At 37.5% G+C, this 12,974-nt stretch overlaps 1 protein-coding gene across 1 annotated transcript; it reads left to right on the forward strand.

Moving 5' to 3' along the window:
- Positions 1-470: 470 nt before the first annotated feature.
- LOC127658241 (grainyhead-like protein 2 homolog) lies at positions 471-12,881 on the forward strand. The gene is made up of 16 exons (XM_052147437.1): positions 471-700; positions 2,099-2,285; positions 2,803-2,861; positions 2,940-3,282; positions 3,597-3,655; positions 4,271-4,427; positions 4,547-4,658; positions 6,264-6,358; positions 9,194-9,352; positions 10,181-10,268; positions 10,485-10,621; positions 10,997-11,034; positions 11,123-11,205; positions 11,310-11,395; positions 11,826-11,890; positions 12,127-12,881. Exons 1-16 carry the CDS (start codon positions 684-686, stop codon positions 12,239-12,241), a joined length of 1,800 nt encoding a protein of 599 aa, XP_052003397.1. The 5' UTR covers positions 471-683; the 3' UTR covers positions 12,242-12,881.
- Positions 12,882-12,974: the final 93 nt, after the last annotated feature.

A 12,974-nucleotide genomic window follows, 5' to 3' on the forward strand; every position in this document is an offset into this window, starting at 1 on the left:
TTAAAAGTCACATTTAATTGTAGCCTTGGTTAAATATAGACAGACTAAATGGACAAACTGCTCTAAAACAGTGTAAATAGGTCTGAACTCAAGCTAAAGTTGTGAGAATATAGGATCACGACATTTCTATTGATGTTTCACTAAATTAAATAATAAGGTTAGTATTTTTTCTACTTTGAAGGTTAACCAGCATATAAAATAGGGAAAAACATGCTGCAGGTGCTTCCTCTAGAGTAATATCTCATTGCGCAATCAACGTCAAACTCCCACGAGTAGGTTGAGTTTCTCTATTTCGGGCGTATTAGTGTTTTAACAACAGTAAGCATGCAGGTAGCGGTCACGCCTTCTGCCTGTTTTTGGGCCAATCAGCATCTTCGAATCACAGCTGCGGCGCAGCGATTGGCTGTGTCGTCCCCGCCTCCAGGTAGCGAGAGCGTCCCTTTACCTGCTCACAATAACAGTCACCTTAAGAGTTCCTAGAATGATCACACTTTCCGCTTGATCCTGAATGTTTGGCTGCTCCCCTTTGTGTGGAACAGACGGAGGATGCTGTAATGAGAGTCGGATGCGAGAAGTGGTTTGACCTGTAGTCCGAGTTTTCTTCCAACCGTTCCCTGCGACTCACCTGCCGCATCCCCACCGACCTGAAAGTCCAGTTTCGAGGCGAGAGCCCAACAGTGCGCATGGCTCATGAGGAGAAGTAAGTAGCGAATGAAAACATTAATACCATTTATTAGAAATTTCAATGGTAAGTTAGTCGTATGGCACTATGTTTGTTAGCTGTCAGCTTTTTCCATTTAATTACGTGTTGTGTATTGTATGTGATGTCTTATTGTTTAGTTTGAGTAAATTTAATTTAACCATGAATGTATTTCTTACTACATTACCTAAAGGTGACATAAACTGTAATATGTATGAGAGTTAACTTACTCATGATACAATGTTATGTAATGTATATTATTAGTTGATGATAAAGCCTTAAAAAAAGGGTAACAAACAACAGAGTAGAGGTCCTAGAGTAGAACCCTGTGGCACTCCACAATTGTTTTGTTTTTTATTGTTTGTATTATTACTTTGTTATTATTTGTTGTTATTCATTTATTTATATATTTATTATTATGAATATGTTTCTACTTATCTATATTATATTTTTCTATTTGTATTTTATCATTGTCATTTAGTTATTTGGGTGAATGGATTACCAGTGTAAGGTTTACATCACAGATATTGCAATATCAAAGAACAAAGAATGAGTGAGAAACATTGACCAGATTATTTTGTCTTTTGGGGTGGGGGGGTCTTTTCTACAACTGAATGTAACGGTGGGTCTGGGCAGGTGGCTTATATTTGTCAACATCCTTGTACAGCCCCTCCCATGCAGCCCTTCCTCACTGTAGTATCCATATCTTGCAGGATATAGTCCATTGTCCAACCGAAAAAGCAATTGTGTGGAAAATGTAAAAGGATAGGGCTGGGAGTTTTAGGTGTATGCTGCAACTCTTTGCATACTTCACAAACCCTGAGGTACAGAGAGAGGTGCTGTTATTGGGCTCAGGCTTGTTGTCCACATTTTGATTATTTTATTTCAGTGAAGGCATTTCTCGTTCATGCATCAGAATGTTTGATGGGTTTAGTTTGGCTTAGTATTTGATTCTGAATATTTGTCTATTATATTGATAGACTAACATGTATTAACTAGGTTGATTAATTGGCTGATATTGGACCATTTTGAGATTATCTGCATCAGCCAATAACCGTGTCCACTTGGCCAATTAACATTAACACAAACTCAGATCTCAATGGATTCTAAAATTTCAATTCCATTTCAGCAATTTTGTGCACATCTCATTTGTTGTCATTGTATTATGTGTTGGCATGATTGCGGCCATTGGCCACCCTGCTCTCTAGACTTTGATATTGGTCATTGAAAAACACATTGGCAGACCACTTATCTTTAAAACAACTCACATTTCATCAGAAATCTGGACTTTCTTGAATCTGATTCCTAATTACTGTAGCTTTGATTAATAATTGCTGTAACCATTGTTTATAGATATACAGTATGTATATATATATTCATATTTTCTGTGTGTTACAGTAAACGTCTGGTGGTGGTGGTCCCTAATGAGATGTCTCTCCCATCACGCCGTTCTTTCACCAGTGAAGATGAGGCTTGGAAGTCTTACCTGGAGAACCCACTGACTGCTGCCACCAAGGCCATGATGAGCATCAATGGAGATGAGGACAGTGTGGCTGCCTTGGGACTGCTTTATGATTACTATAAGGTCAGAGGTCATCTTATGACACTCCAGTTATAAAAATCAGTCAAACGTTTGGACACACTTGACTGAATGCATGTTTCTTAGAAACCTTTTGATAGCTTAAAAGCTTGGAAATAATTTCATAGATAAATATAAATTGTGCCTAATATATGAATTTCCTTACAAAACTAGAATTTTGTTTTTGAAATGGATGTTATGGACCAGATAGTAAAGAAAAAGCAGCCAACAAGTGTCCAGCATACACAGGAACTCAATACTTCAATACTGTTTAAAAAGCATCCCAGGTGTATATACCCTGTGTAGTTGGATGAGATGATGCTGAAAGTGTGAAGAACTGTAATTTAGGCCAAGGGCGGCTTCTTTGAAGAAGCTAAAATATAAGATGGGTTTGATGACTTCATGGTCATCATGATTAAAATGGTAATTTAGTTAATGCACTAAGAAAGCTAATGTGCCTTTAGAGGCATACATTTTTAAAGATCTTGGTGTCCCAAAGTTAATATTCCCACTCTTTTCTTAGGTTCCTAAAGAAAAGAGGCTCCTACCAGTCCCCAAACTCCCAGAAGAACACGAAAAGAGGTCAGATCAACTTTCTTGCTCAGCTGGAACTTCAATATCCAGGAATTCTTTAAACTAACACTTTCTGTCCTTCAATAGGATGGGTCAAGATGACATTGAGTCCACAGACAGATGTATTCAAGTCCTGAAGTCAGTTCCTGTCAACCTGTCTTTGAACACTGATGCACACAGTGCAGAGAGTAAGCAAGATCTCTTCGGTACAGTGGCTGTTGAGGGGGGTGTTATGGCCACTGTGAAGGCTGAGGTTTATGCTCAGGCATTCTCCAGCCATCACCAACAGCACGGGCTTCAGTATCAACGCATGCCCTACCACCAGTCTTTGCAGGAGTCAGCGAGTGTCAGCCATGATGGATACATGAAGGACGAACAGTGCAGTACACCAGATAGCACCTTTGAGGACTCTTATTCTGAAGAAACGATGGTGAGGTTTCTGAAACCGCTTTTGAGACAAAACTAAACTGTATGGAAATGCAAAGAATTGGCAAAATTTTAAATGCATTAAAAAATATTTAATGTCAGCAACCTTGGTCACTGGTAATAGGAGCTAATGTTACCAAACAGAAGTGTTGTTTTTATTCTGTATATTTGTTAAGTATATAGTTATAAGTTGTTCTGCACATTAATGGGATGGTTTAAGAACCGTAACCGTTAAGTGGAAATTGAATCAGAACACAATTCCCATCTTTTAAGCTTGTTCTCAGTAGGCTCACACCTCTCTGTCATGCTGTTTTTCAGAAGTATAGGGTACCCACCACACTAGGGGCCCATGAATTCACCCAGGGCCATCCAGGGGTGTAAGTATTTGTATTCAATATTTACCATATTTATATTCAAACTAACAAAATCTAGCCTTAAACTGTCCAGTTTTGAAATTCTCTCCAATTCAATTTACATTTGAAATGGAGTGGTCTGTAAATCCTGCCATGCCAATGTAATGCCGATAAATTGCTCTGAATCCCTCAAAATCTGAGCAGAGAGTTCAAAAACGTCATGATTTTAGCATAAATAGTTTGTTGGAGAGTAGATCTACCACATTCTTACGAGTAGTGTATAGCAGTGGCCCACAACATTGATATTCCGGAACTGTTCCTTTGTAGAAAATGTAACTCCCATCTCTGTTCACAGTAATCTTCTAATCATGTAAACATCAATAGAAGTAGCTCTCATGTCTGAGCAAAAATAAAGCCTTTGTCATTAATGGGGAAAATATTGTATTTGATTGCATTTCTGCATTTACGTGAGACTTGCAGTGCTACATAATATTTTTTTAGATCTTAAAAACCCTATGTGCTGTAGGTTTTTTGTGTATTTTTACTTGTTTTTCACCATGAAAATAACCACGGAAGCAAACATGGTGTGAATTCACTAACAAACAAACATTTAAACAACATTATTCCTCCATCTCTCAGAGAAAAGTTCCAGTACAACATAGAGGCGAGTCGCTCAGCCCGCGAGAAGGCAAACGAGGGGCCGATGATCTATCTCAACAAGGGCCAGTTCTACGGCATCACCCTCAGTGAGACTGGAGCTAAAAAGGGCCTTCGTCATCCCATCAGTAAAGTGCGGGTAAGGTCTGCTGTTGCTATGGCAACTACTCAAAGCTGTTGTTTTCAGAGGTTGAGTATATTTGATATCAAGGACCTGTATCAAGCACATCACTGTAATGCTTCCTGTCTCTCTTTCAGAGTGTGGTGATGGTGGTGTTTGAACAGGAGAAGTGTCGAGATGAACAGCTTAAGCACTGGAACTACTGGCACACCCGCCAGCACACAGCCAAGCAGAGAGTCATTGATATAGGTGAGATGCTGTGAAAGATTCAAATTATTCCTATAGAGTTTTATGATCATCAGTTATGTTATCATTTAGGATTTCATGTTTTAACATTTTTCATGAGAAATAGTTTAATATCACATTAATGCATGTCAGCAATCGAGCAGCTTTGGGTGTATTCTCCTTTCTCGAAGTTTCTGTTTTGCCATGATGACAACATGATGCACTGCACCAATCAGATTAATACCTGCCTTTCAGTCGTGTTGATTTGCTCTCGCAGTTTTTGTTTCTGAAATGACTTGTCTGGATCTCTTTGCTGTAACAATTTGGTCCATTTCCATTAACAATACCCTTTATTTTCCGCATATTGGAGACATGCATCTAAATTGCATATTCATTCAGGGAAATGCAAAAATTGCCAAGACGTGCTCTGAAAGATGCAATCCTCAGAACACTTCTTCAATAGACCAGTTTGGACATCTGCCATCAAAAATGTTGGCATGAAAACGACTCCAAAACTGTATATTTGGCCTTTGTCCTCGGCAAATAATCTTCTACCCTGTACTAGTTTCATGTGTCGTAGTACTCTGCTGTCTCTCTCTCTTCTTATATAATAAATTAAGTTTAACTGAAGTCATTATTTCATGTCCATTTATTTATATATTTAGTAAGTAGCCATGTAAAAAGCAGGATGATGTCAGTCAGTCAGTCATTATTGCTAAATAAACCCCTTCAAGGGTCGGGGACCGGATCAAACTGTCTGGGTTTATTTTACGATAATACCTGTACATTGTCTGTCTGGAATACTGAATAACTGGAGTTCCCTCCTTTATCTATATTTGTTTCTCTTCACTCCCCCCTCATTCACATTTTTTGGAGGTGTATCCCAGGAAACTGTTCTGCAACTTTAGCACAATGCTTCGGGCAAAGTACTCCATCATAGCTCCTTGTAAGGATGCATTAGGACAATGGGGGTCAGGTTAAAGAAAGGGGGGTTTTGAATCCTGTGGGCCACTGTGATGGTCTCCTTCATGGCAGCTGGTATACTGATATGGTTTGGGCATGATTTCGGAGGACAGAAACCTGATCCGCTTATCCTGATGTTGTCCTGATTTGAATAAAGGTATCCAGGGATTTTTCATAGTGCCTGAGGCTGAAGATCAGGATTTGAATAGGAGCGTTAACCGTTGGGAGGGAAGCTGAATCCTTAGACAAACGGGGGCTTGGGAAAGGGTCCTACTCTTTTGTAAACAGAAGGCTTGAGTAACACCTGCCATACATTGAAGGGGCTTTGTATTAACACAGCAGGCAGGTACCATGTCATAGACTTGAAGCGTGTAATACAATGCCTCCGTTTGAGGTGAAAATACATCTCGCTTCTTCTTTCTATTTTTTGTATTTTATTTTTAAATGACCTTGAACATAACCTGAATTGCAGCTTTGCATATTATATACATATTTTTGACTGAGGGAAATAGACAAATCTCTTTCCCACATATAACAAGTCTTCATGCTTAAAAAACATTTGTAATGGCTTTCAAAGAGAGATTTAATTTATGCAGAAACTTATTTATACTAGTACTGATATTGTATTTCACCAATGCTCCCCTTCACCCCTCCATCCCTATCCAGCTGACTATAAAGAGAGTTTCAACACCATTGGTAATATCGAGGAAATCGCCTACAATGCTGTGTCCTTCACCTGGGACGTCAATGAAGAAGCAAAGGTGAGAGTTTTTTTTTTTTTTTTTACCTTGACAAATTAGAGGTTCTGTACTTGAAATGCTTTGGCTACTTATTTGACTCTCTTATAAAGTTTTTGACACTTACCATCTTATTGCAAGAAGCCCTGGATGCTGTGTGCAGCAATGCTCAAGCTATTTGATAACAGTCGCTCAGCCGGAGGAATGCTTTGGAGGAGATTACAACTCCTCCTCTACCCAGAAGCATCCTATTCACTGTCAGGAGGATATTTCCTCCTTAGTTCCAGTGCTTAACAAGCTTTCTTTAAGTGCACACTGAAGGGCGGAGGTCCATCCAGTGCTCGTGGTCAATATTTGTTTTTTTAAATGGTTACCTGAAAGGGTTGAAGCTTTTGAAGTAGTCTGATGTGTCATTGGAACAGTCAGTGTAGAAGATTTAATAGCAGGCCTTACCTTCTGGAAATCACCAACTGGTTTCTCTATGCAGTGTCAGAAATGAACTTTGACATTTATTACCTTTTATAAGAGCATGTTTTTTTTTCCTCAGCATTCAAAACAAAAGATGTGCCCTAATCTGTTTATGTCAGAATATTAAGAACTGTTTCAAATGTTACATTACGAGTGGCCATTTCTGTCATCTTCTGTCTTCATTTCTTAACCCCCCCAAACACACACACAATTAATTTACATTGGAGGTTGTATTGTATATATTAACATTAGACTATGTTTTTATTAATTAACCATTAACCAAGATAATAAATGCTGTTATTTGAATATTCTTCTTTGTTGATGCATGAGATCTAATGCATTAACTCATGTAAACAAATATAACTTTATTCAAGTGTTATTCAAATATCTTCAATGCAAAACATTCTTAATCAGGATTTGTTTGTATTGTTTTCCAGTAAAAATACCTAAACATCCTTAAAATCAATTTACTTGTGAGGCAAAATTGTGTACGATAATAACTGTTTCAAAAATATATCTAAATTGTTTATTTTTCCCACCTAATTTTTTCTTGTATCAAACATAAATATTAGACACATTTATTTAAAGTGAAGTGTATTTTTAAAAGAAGAAAGGGAATCCCCCAGTGTACTGTAAGCGAAATAAACTTTATATTAATTGTCTTATTATCTTACACAATTGTGCTGCTCATATACATTTTCTAAGGATGTTTAGATATTTTTATACCTAAAAATAAATAATAAAAAAATAACAAAATGTTTGGGCATTTGTTATGGTACAAGCTGTGGCGTTTTCCACTTCATTTAACATTTTTAGTTTTGTGGTTGCCAGGCAACAATCATCATATGATGGAGGGGGTAGATTTATCATTTTCAGTTCATTTCCTTTAATTAACACATGCTTGCATATCCATCTTAAAGTGGGAAAAATATGCTAATGTTCTGCTCTGCTGCCTCTCATGCATTTTTATCCATGACTTAATGTGCAATGCAGAAAGTCTCAGCAGAGAACACAAACCTTCCAATGTAGGGTTCATCTGATTATAAGATGATTGATACTAAAGGAGGATGTTATATGATTTCAACCTTGATTGTTTTGTATTTGTTAAACAATCATTTGCCCTCACGCTCGCTCATGTATAATCAGAGCTCACACTAGAAAGATTGGTTTTGACCTTTATGTGGTTGCTAACTGATTTCTGTCACAATTGATCACGTGGCCCTGAGAAAGCTAGTGGTTCTCATAACATTGAACAGCAAGCTCCTGTATGAAACAACAGCTACAGGCATGGACATGAAAGAACGGGAGACTGTCAGTGGGAAAGTATTTTCACCTTGGGCTGAAAGATTCTCTACCTTTCATCTTTCAACAGTCGTTTTTCCAGTGTCTCTTGATATATTGGCATAAGTCAGGTTACAGTTTGAAATATTTCAAATCAATTTGGTTTGGCTCATTATTTGAATAAACAATTAGATAATGAGCGGGTGATTGTGTGTTTTTTTTTTGTTTAGGATCGGTATCAAGAGATTTTATTTTAAGATTGTTAACATATTCAAGAGTGGTAGGAGGATTAAGACGATTGACCATTCATTATTAAAAGGTCACGATTGATGTAGTTGACATTTTGCGTGCATAGAAGGTCCATATATGTTTTTTGAGTCCTGAAAAACCCTAGTCTAGGAAAAAAAAGATTTTCAAAGGAAAACTGGCATGAACTACAGTGTTTATTTTTAAGATTGTATATACCATGTAGTCTATATTTAATTTGTTATTGTGGCAATCAGGGCATGGCTCAGCTATAAGGATGGACTGCTGGGGGAGAATTATCGCAATCAAACGGGAGCGAGATAAAGAGGAGCCAGAGCCGCAGTTCAAGATAGCGAGAGACGCTCAAAGCTGTGTGTGTGTGCTTGTGCGTGCGCGTCCGCACGTGTGTGCGTATGTGCTGAAAAGCAGTGCATGTATTTTATGTGGTGCTGAAAAGTACCCCGTTATGTGTGACATTGAAAAGTGTTTTACGTTTGGATGTTTGCCCGGCTCCCGCTTCCTCCTTCAGTTGAGAGCACGAGATCTGCCACAGTTATATTTAGTCATTGTTATCGTCTTCGAAAAGCAAAATGAAATGCATGTGTTGTATTAATTGAACATTTAACTAATTTCATGCTTTTCATAATTTATTTGCCTACCGGTTTTGTATTTATGTGCATCTATGAGGTGAACTGCAGCAATTTGAAGGCAATCATCTTAAAGTTGAGCAGCTTCAGTGAAAAACATTGCCCCTTTGGCTGTCCTCTCATGGGATAATAAGACAAGATTGTCTGGCCATACCTGACCATTTGTTCCTGGCTCTGAAATGCATGTTTTTATTATTATTATTATTATTATTTACAGGTTTTTGTTACGGTGAACAGTCTGAGCACAGATTTCTCCTCGCAGAAGGGAGTAAAAGGTCTTCCACTCATGATCCAGATTGACACCTACAGTTATAATAACAGGAGTAACAGACCTATCCATAGAGCATACTCCCAGATCAAAGTCTTTTGTGACAAGGTTGGTACAGTGAATGAAAGGTGTTGGTTGGGTAATCCATTAGAGATTATTGTGTATTATTGCTAAATGTCAACAGACCTGTATTACAGGTGCTCATGGCAGATTGTCATTATTTAATTTTGACTCGAAATGCTTACGTTTATAGTGCCTCTCTGTGAATCAGCCTGCGATGTTATTTCCTGTAGTGGCTGTAGCTGATGTGACCTTCATTTATAGTAGCTCCAAATAGTATTTGGACACTTTTGCCACACTTAAAAATATTTGAATGACATTGCAGAGGCAAGGAGAGTTTATTTATATTGCACATTTCATGCACAATTGTTTTTCAAAGTGCTTTACATAAAGAAATTACAAGATACAAAAAAATAAAAATAAAATACAATTTAAAACAATTAAGGACAAGAAATGAGAATATACTCTAAAGTAAAAAAAAATTTTTTTTTAATGTTTAAATTATTTAAATGAATTTTAAAAAGGAAAGGAATATAATATATTGTGACAAACTAACAAAATATCAAACCATGTGGCAACAAGCACACTCTTCAAGCAAAACACTTTCTGTTTGTTAATTGTAATGGAACTTGTCCATAGTCTATGTAATGAACCACACCCATGGATACTCCTGTTTTTACTCGAAGGTCTCACAGAATTTGTTTGCAGGTGCAACTTGGTTTGAAATTATTATTATTATTATTAGACTTCTCAATGAAGCATAATAAATGTCATTTTTATTAGTTTATTTTATCATTTTCTTTTTGTTCCTTATAAAGTTTGTGTGCTTGTCCCACAGCACTTTAAAAACAGACAATCATCAATTTCTTTCCTCAGGGGGCTGAACGAAAAATTCGCGATGAGGAGAAAAAGCAGCTCCGGAAGAAGGTTAAAGGTCAAACTGTTGGTGGTCCGGGTCATGACAGTGAGCTCTCATCCAGTCAATCATACATTTCATCATATTCTATATCTTTGAATCACACAGTCAATGTTCTAATTCATCATCAGTTCACACTGCAGGTTTTGACCAAATAAGTGTTGTCAGGTTGTTATGACTTTGACCTTATTTTGTCCCGGTGTTTCTCTGTGAATCAGCCTGCTGATTTTGAGTTGAGTCATTGGTGTTCTTTTACCCTGTTAGGAAAGAGAGGTGGTTCTGCTACCTTACAGCAGAAGAAGTCAGATATTACGTTTTTCAAAACTATGACAGACCTGGAGTCCCAGCCTGTCCTCTTCATTCCTGATCTCCATTTAAACAACCTCCAGAGAGCCGGTCAGGTGAGAAGCAGGGTGAATTCAGTTTCCAAAGTGATGCTCAACACAACAGTTCCTTCAATTGGCCCGGATCTCTCTAACACCAGCCCTGATCCATCCATATTGTTGAGCCCTGGATGTGCATTGCTCAGTACTGAGGATTGAGGTGTGGCCTCTTAGTAATGGTCAGGTTATAATGTATTGTTAAAATTAAGGCTGTCAATTTAAAACATTAATTAGATAAAACATAACATGTATATACTTGTTCTTATACTGTGTGATGCACAACCAATGGCCAACATTCAACAAAAAGAGGCCTAGTAGCATTCACTGTCATGAGTACTTGGAGCATGTGCAGATTGCTGTCTTTTTAACTTTTTGTAATCTATTTTTGTACAGGTGATCAGTTTTGGCATTGAAGAAACAGAGAGTGATGGGTCAGTTTTTTATTCAATCATTCATTCATTCATTCGCATTACAAAAGTGCAAAAAGATGATGAATTTGTTGTCCTGTTTGTCATGAAGGGTGGCATTGAAAAGGGGGTTCAGGTCTTCAGAGGATGATGTTTGTTCTCCAACTGCCAAATATGGCAGAGACGAGAGGAGGGGTATGTATGTATTCAAGCATGGATGTGTGTTTTACATCTAACTAGAATGTGTTTGTCCCTCTCTTCTGTATTAATACTTCCTGTCATACATGATGTTTCTGCAGTCCTGCTGTATGTAAGGAGAGAATCTGATGAGGTTTTTGATGCACTGATGCTGAAGTCTCCAACACTGACTAGTTTGCTTGAGGCAGTAAGTATATTATCACGCAGTACATTCGAGCAGCATATGGGAATTACATCTTTATTCGTAACAGGCAAAAGTGTTGAGGTACTAGGGCCAGGCAGTAAAGACCGAATGCTTTCTTGACGCAGTTTAACAAATGGAACTGAATGCAGCTGTCTCGAGATGTTTTTGAAAGTTCTTTTAACTTGACTGGGAGTCTTAAAAATGCAGCGCTCATGTGCGAGACACGGTGCAATGGTCAAAGATGGCCGCTTGGTGGAAAACAAAAATGTGTTTGGTGTGAATGACCCTTACACAGTATTTTGTAGCAGGATTAGGTCAGATTAATTTACCGCTTAACTAGAGTTATAAATACGCTGGTATTTTACAGAAGATTGTCAAAACAGTTTCTTTGAATTTAAGGCATAATATGCATCAACATTTTTATTTTTCCAAGATATCATGCAAATATTCTGTTCCTGTGGAGAAGATGACTAAAATATACAAGAAAAGCAAGAAAGGGTGAGTAAAACCTTTATACAAAATTCCTTATCTCTGATTCTTTTATTCCTATTCTTCATGCATTGATTAGTGATAAAAAGTCAAGTGATTACCTTTCATAGTTTGAACTTTGTATTAAATCTGCACTATAGTTTGTCTTATATCTCTGTATTTATATGACATATTTGGTGTTGAATTTAAGAAAAATAAAAGTTCCCAATACTCAGTTTTCTCTCGATGTCTCTCTTATCCACTAGTATTCTAGTTAACATGGACGACAACATGATTGAGCACTACTGCAATGAGGACACGTTTATTCTGGCCATTGACAGTCAGGCTGACTGTTTCCGGATCACTCTCACCGAAATTTAGAATTGGTGCACTACATGGATCTGTTTGGAGGACATGGGACCTTGAAACAGCAAAGTCATTCTGTGCTAGTCTATTTGGCCCATATATCCTCTGTTTTTGCAGAGATATTGCCTCCAGAATTCATTCACTTGGGAATGCACTTCAGCAGCCCTGCTTTTTCAGTTGATCTTTCATCTGTTATATGCTGTCTCCCCCTTGTGGGGGAAACATGGACACTAACTGACTTTGAGTATGGTCATAGTTTTCTTACACAACATTCAGTCATTTCCTTTATAAATAGTGCCCGCAGATTAAATGTGACTGTTAAGGGATTATACATGTCTCACTATTTCTTTCTCATCTATGGCAAAGAAAAATTGTGTTGTAAATTATACCCACATCAAATATCATGAAAACTGGCCCAGATGTTACTCACTGCTGTAAATACACACTACCCTTTATCTTATGTGTTATGTGGAATGCATGTCAATTTTACATAGATTCCTTATTGTGTTGTACGTTGATGTTTTGATGTCTTTTTAAAAACATATTTTGTACATACTTTTTATGCACTATTTTATCAGTTTGATAAAGTCACATGTCCAGAGAATCTTCACTCACATTTACTTGTTTGATAAACTATTATCTGGCCAAGTGCGGTCACTTCTAACTCCTGCAAAAACAGTCAGTCAACTTTCACTCAAACTTCCATTTTTGTGTTAGAACAAGGCAATGTTTTAAAATGTATTGAAAG

Source organism: Xyrauchen texanus, chromosome 17 (assembly GCF_025860055.1).
Source record: "Xyrauchen texanus isolate HMW12.3.18 chromosome 17, RBS_HiC_50CHRs, whole genome shotgun sequence".
NCBI lineage: Eukaryota > Metazoa > Chordata > Actinopteri > Cypriniformes > Catostomidae > Xyrauchen > Xyrauchen texanus.